Here is a 6,537-nt window from a genome sequence, read left to right as displayed (position 1 = left end):
CAACGAAGAATGGGGGATATCAGATTATTATTTCTCTCCTCTTAGGTTGCATGTCTGGAGTAACAGGTACTCTTTTTTTTAGGCCAGTAAGAGTCCTACTTGTGAATGTGAACGCCTTGAGGAGAGATGCCCAGGACGAGCCGCCAGCGTGGAAACCATTGGAACTCCTTTCCGAACAACATTTATTGTTGAGGCTAAAACATTTCTCTCTTGTCAAGTAACAACCTTTATATTTATGGAACAAAAAGTACACATGTGTCGAGTATTTTTCTCTTAATAATATAGAACACTGTTTGTTATTAAACAGAACAATTTACTATTTATGGAACAAATCACATGTCTGAAACAGTTTTTTTTTTTTCCTCTAGAAGCTAGGGCATTTTTTCTCTTACCGAGTGGATTTTTTTTTATTATTTTCACAATGAACATCCTCCCAGTGCATCCAACGGCCACAAAAGTGATAAGTGCACAATCAAGGTCTAAGGCAACTTTAGACTGACAATTTTATTTTAGATTTGCAGCCTCACTTTTAATATTCAAATTTTCTAGTTTCTAAAGTTTAATTTTATCATAAATATAATATAATTCCTCTTATATTCTCTCTAACCAACAATCTAGTATTCTAGGGCCACTTGCTTGAGAGCCAGCACTAAACACAACCGGTTCCTCTAACTTAGTTAGAGGGACTATAACAGGCTCATGTGCCAGTGACTAAGTCTCTCTAACTTACATTAGAGGAGACTCATACACTAACACGACACATAGTCACCGTCGCCTGCCAGTGAGGCTCATGGGGTGAGAGATAGAATTTGATTCCATAGGTCCTAATGTTATGTTTCTACACTACATTTTATAGCACGCTCTTCGACTCGCTCTAATACGTATAAATGTAGCACAAAAGTATCTCTGACTTATGGCCAACAGTAATATACAAATATACTCTGCATGTAGCCATATTAACCTAATTAATCTATGTGTAAATGTGATTATTATAACGGATTTCAATTCCAAGAGTCCTAAATATAGTTCCCCTATATTCTCTCTAACCAACAATCTGGGATTCTAGGGCCCCACAATTATCACCGGCGAGAACCAACACTAAACACTTCCACCAGTGACTGACATGTGGATCTAACAAACCTATCCACCAGTGTAGAGTCTCTAGCTTAAATTAGAGGAGATCCATCCACTAAACACGACACAGTCACCGGCGCCTGCCAGTGAGTCAGTGACTGAAGTACCCCAGTTAGATGAACCAATTTCACGACACAGTCCACACAAAGGCACAATTCGAGAAGCGGACGCAAAACTCCACCATTTTAGTTACGAGTTACCCTTCCAGTCCCAACACCGTCACACTAGTACTAGGAGTACGTACAACAGTCGTTTAATTACCACAGCTAGCAGCTCACGGCCACATTCTTGCCACCACTACAGTCTACAGATGAGATGAGCTGCCGCCATGCCGATGGACGATGAGCTTCACCGTCCTGATCAGAGAAGCCTGGGGCTGGTGTAGGGGCCGTTGAGGATGCTGTCGGCGATGGCGTGGTAGGCGGCCTCCGTCAGGTGCACGCCGTCCCAGTTGGCGTACGCCGACGGGTCCGTGCACACGCTGGAGCCCCGCACGCCGCAGCTCGCCTTTGGGTTGAAGTTGTACGGACCGCCGCCGCCGCAGCACGTCCGCAGCGGCCCCTCCGTAAACCCTGCATCCATTTCCATCCACAGAGTAGTTTAGTTTCAGAACACCATGTTTAGCACGTCAGCAGGAGAATTGCTGAGCCAATCTGTTAGAAAGAGATAAGGACATTTACAGAAAAGAAAAAAGACCAACGAAAGGTGAACAAACAAAGAAAAGGCCAGAAAAAAAGAGGAAGGAGACGCTAGTAGTGATGTCGAGACTCGAGAGCACCAATCACCCAGCAGTTATCCACTAAACAGCTAACAGCCTACCAAGCAACCACAAAAGGGTTCACAACACAAGGCAACCAACTGACATCGAGTCATCAACCGAACCCAGACAATAGCCCATATTTCCTCGTTAAGTTGTAATGTGATTCCCAAAGGATCGCTTGTAACAAGTTGATGCCTTCCATGATAGGATGATGAAGGCCAGCTACAGCTCCTGCATCGCCGTGTTTTGTAATGTTCTTTGATTTCTTTCCTTCCAAATATTCCACCAAAGGTATGTAATCACTCCGTCAAATCCCCATCTGTCCTCCTTTTGGATTTGGATTGTTGGAACCTCAGAACACAATAGCCAGCGTGAGGAGAACTGAATTTTTGAACCCAAAACTCCAGAAGATTAGAAGAACTACTATATCCACATAAAACTTGGGTTAATAAACTTTTGTTGCTACCATGTCAGCGTGTTTGGACATTGAATCTGAATTCTTAGGGCGTAACATGAATTGAGAAAAGAATTCAAAATTCTGCAGAACAGTCATCCTCATTCCATCCCAGTGGTCAATTGTCCATGACTAATCAGGTCGTTATATCTGCGCATATACAAGACCACCAAATAACTGAATTCTGGATGGAACTGTCATGTTAGGGAAGTTAGATGTCCAAGTCTATAAACAGTTAGCAGTTACTCTCCAAATTGACATTGAGATATCATTTTCATTTCCCCTATATATAGGACAGAACAGACCATGATAGTTCACCAAGCTGCTAACGAACTCATCAATATAGCTACAAGATTATTATCTTGTCAAGAAAAATGAGGCAGATTTCATTGGCTGACAGTGGCATCTACTAGTACTAGATAAGGGAACTTCAAATCAATTTACTGGTGTGTGCCAAATAAATGCTCATAAGAATAAGATGACCCAGCCCAAGATGCCAGTAGACTTCTGCAACCTCAACAACAACATTTCTGGATGTGCCCTAACAACCATTTGAATGTTAGTAAGGAGTAATATATACGGGCGGAAACTGAGAATCCGATGTCCAGATTTTACCTAGATGGAAGGATCACTACCTAGATCAATACAGTCTAAAAGAAATGGGTTTTAGCACTCCAGGGGAAAGATCTCTCTCTCTCTCTTTTTATTGTGTGTGCAAGCTCGGCAGGTGCTCTGACCTTTCATTAAGCACAGCACAGAAAGCAGGGTTACCAATTACAGTAAAAGCGGCTCAATAGTCAAGATCCAATTTTTCAGTCTCACATCCATGTGTTAGCCACTGCAGTTAACTGCAGTCTGCAGATGACTGACCAAAAGGACCATATGCCTTTCGTTGTGGCAAAAGCAAGACATAGCTCCCTTTTCTCGAAAGGAGATGGCCGAACAGGTTACAGGTGACTTGGTTTTAGCTAGATCCCCAACCCTTTTATTTTCTGAAAGAGCCGTGCAATCTGAACTCCAATTGGATGGCAGATCGTGGTGGGACCATCTTTAGTCTAGCTTAGAGTAGTGACCATTCAGTGTCACTTTCAGTGTAGCCGATCAGTTATGCGATGAACACATTTGATGTTGAATTGGAAAAGCTCTCCCAGAATCAGGATCACGATATGAGGTGGTTGAACAATTGCACTCACCGAACTGCTTTGGGTTCTTGGCGAAGGACATGGCGGCGCCGTAGTAGTCGGCGTACATGATCCTTGCCTGCGGGTACTTGGCCCGGAGCGCCCGCAGGTTCTGCTGGAGCACCGCGTTGTGGTGCTGCGCGAAGTCGTTGTACGTCTTGAGGCAGCCGGCGGCGTCGTAGTCGCTGCTGTTCCGGCCCGGGTGCAGGGTCAGGTACGCCGACGAGCACCCAATGGGCAGGTTCCCAGGCACCACCAGGTGCGTGGCGCCGGCCTTGATCAGCCTCTGTTGTCGTGAGCAGAGTAGCGGCCCAAATTGTTTAGTGCGAAATGCAGAGAGAGATACAGTAAACAATGGGGGGCGAGATTCGGTGACCTGACCTCGGTGGCATCGGTGACCGCGGCGGCGACCGTGGGAACGTAGGTTTTGGCGTCGTCCAGGGTCTTGCCCTTGAAGAAGGCGTAGTTGTAGTCGTTTCCCCCAATCTCTCCGACGAGGAACAGGGACTTGCTGAAGTACTCGTTGCACTCTGTTGTCTCAATTCAATCAGAGCAGAAAAAAGACATTGCAATCAGCGCTGCACTTGAATCTTAATCATTGGAGAATCTCTTTTTTCTTAGGACACTCAAAATCCCAAATGCAAAATCGGATTTGGAGTACTGAGAAGGCATGCAATGCGAAGGAACGGACTTTTGGGGGAGCTGCAGAGTGACGGCTTGAGCTGCTCGAACCAGCCGAGCTGGACGCTGAGGGAGAGGTTGGTCCAGAGCTTGTCGGACGCGCCGATCTCCTGGAAGAAGGGCGGATCCATGGCGGTGGCGCCGCCGACGGCGAAGTTGACGCCCCGGCGGAGGTCCTTGCCGTGGGACTGCAGGTACGGCTGCAGCAGCGGCAGGCCGAACGCTTGCGCTGCACGAGTGGGCGGCGCACAACGAGGAAGTCGCGTCAGAAACGAAATGCACTACTGAAATATATAATATAAAGAAGCAGTGGGCGGCGCGCGCGCACGACGCACGGGGACGCACCTAGGAAGTCGACGACGAGGCGGCCGTCGGAGCAGCGGCCGGTGGGGCGGTGGAAGTAGGTCATGCCGTAGGGATAGCGGCCGACGATGTGGTTGGAGAGCGGACTGGACACGAGCAGGTTGCCGGTGTCGGTGAGCGAGTCGCCGAAGCTGAACATGGAGGTGTAGTTCTGCCCGCCGCCGCCGCCGCCGCCGCATTGCGCGAGGGGGCAGCAGCAGCAGAGCAAGACGGCGGCGAGCGCGGGGAGCACCTTGGAGTGGTCCGCCATGGGAATGCGATCGTTCGCGGGCGGAGCACTGGTGGTGGTACAAGTACAACGCACCGCCGGCAGGCCGCAGCCAGAGGCAGGCGCAGCGGAGCGAGTGGTGGCAAGGCAGTAGCGTCCGTCAGTCACTGATTGATAGGTAGGCTGAGGGACGGACAGGGAGTCGTGGCGGTTCCGCGTTGCGAGCTGCGACGACCCGATGGGGAGACGGGCGATGGGGCTCAGTAATGGCGGATTGCCTGAGATGGTAGGTGGGGGATAAATGGCATGCCGGCCGAGGGCAAATCTGAGGGATGAGTGAGGTGGGTGGTGGAGGGGGCAGCAGCGGCTACTCCAGTAATTGTGCCGGGTCCTCCTGCCGCCTGCCAAGCCAAAAACCCTCCTCCGTCCTCAGCTCAGCTGTATGGATGGGTGACGTGCCGATGTGTACAGGTGTAGCTCCACTGCTCCAGCTCCGGGGCCTGACGCTCCCAAGGGCCAAAGCTCAATTATTCCGGCGGCCCCGACCCCCGACCACAGCGATCAACGCGGTGCTCACTGCTGCTCAGGCAGGCGCGCACAACGCGACAGATTGTTACGATAATACACTATCACTGAGAGTCGTAATGGCTAATGCAACTCTCCCCATGGTCCAGATCAAAGCAGCAGTCAGTAGCAAGACAGATCCGCTGCTCCATTTTATGCTGCTGCTAGTCCTATCCTAATCATCTCATTTACGTACTACTCCTAGGTGCTACTACTACTCCTACTCGTACACATTTATGGGCATTCAGTGCTCGTAAATGACGGTTTGGTACGGTGCGCGCTGCGCTCCCAAGAACCAAAATCATTCCTGCATCATGCAACGCTGTGTAGGTCACGGCCAGCAGCCCAGCACTAGTTCAGTTTCAGTCCAGCGGAAGTGCACCTGCAGCCTGCATCGCCCGAGCTGTCAACTGGGCTCAGGCCTTGTTCGGCTAACATGAAACTGGCTCGTTTATTTTTTTATTTAGAATAATGTTTTTCTCTTACAAATTTCTCCAGCATTCCTCTAAACCATTTAAATTCCTCTGGAATTCAGACCCTCAAATGCTACCGTAACACTAGCTGATGCAATGCTTCGCGAGGATCTCACTGGCATCACGAGATAAGTAGTACGTATATCATACGTAATCACTAGTATATTATAATAACCTCAGTTAGTAGTACGTACGTACGTAGTAAATAATCAAGGTATTAACCTGGGTGTGCGGTACTGGACTGCCGAGCAAAGAATAAGATTAGCGACAAGCTCGACAGCCGGGCCACGGGCGATGTGGAGGATGCGCCAGCTTTCGAATATCTTATTTCTGGGCTGGGCCCTTTTCCCCACGCTAGTAGGGCCCAGCCACTTCTGGGGACTGGGGGATGCGCTGCATGGACGACAAGTTCAGTCACAGTCACCATCTTGCAGGGGGCCCGAGCCCGATTGCCATGCAGATGCAGTACTGCAGGACAGAGAGAAGGCGAGCAGCAGCGACCGTAAATGTTATAAAACATGTTGCGAGTGTTACCAAATTTCTCTCTTCGCGCAGCAGATGAAAGCAGCACAAATACACGCAAAAGACTGAGAGATTATTCTTTATTTTTCTGAATATTAATGATTAGCACATGAAAATAGCACATATAGGTTTTCCTACCGCTGATAAGAACATTACTTTGTCAATGACATTCTTATTGCGCACAGTCCTACATGGGT

The 6,537-nt window shown here is 48.8% G+C and overlaps 1 protein-coding gene across 1 annotated transcript; it reads right to left on the bottom strand.

The window, feature by feature from the left end:
* Window positions 1–1,289: 1,289 nt before the first annotated feature.
* LOC136533323 (GDSL esterase/lipase At5g45910-like) lies at window positions 1,290–5,153 on the bottom strand. Its single transcript, XM_066525882.1, has 5 exons — window positions 4,556–5,153; window positions 4,221–4,439; window positions 3,911–4,059; window positions 3,542–3,815; window positions 1,290–1,706 (listed from the first exon to the last, which is right to left on the bottom strand). Exons 1-5 carry the CDS (start codon window positions 4,821–4,823, stop codon window positions 1,495–1,497), a joined length of 1,122 nt encoding a protein of 373 aa, XP_066381979.1. The 5' UTR covers window positions 4,824–5,153; the 3' UTR covers window positions 1,290–1,494.
* Window positions 5,154–6,537: the final 1,384 nt, after the last annotated feature.

Source organism: Miscanthus floridulus, unplaced genomic scaffold (genome assembly GCF_019320115.1).
Source record: "Miscanthus floridulus cultivar M001 unplaced genomic scaffold, ASM1932011v1 fs_855_3_4, whole genome shotgun sequence".
Classification (NCBI taxonomy): Eukaryota; Viridiplantae; Streptophyta; class Magnoliopsida; order Poales; family Poaceae; genus Miscanthus; species Miscanthus floridulus.
This window is presented reverse-complemented; position numbering and strand designations above follow the sequence as displayed.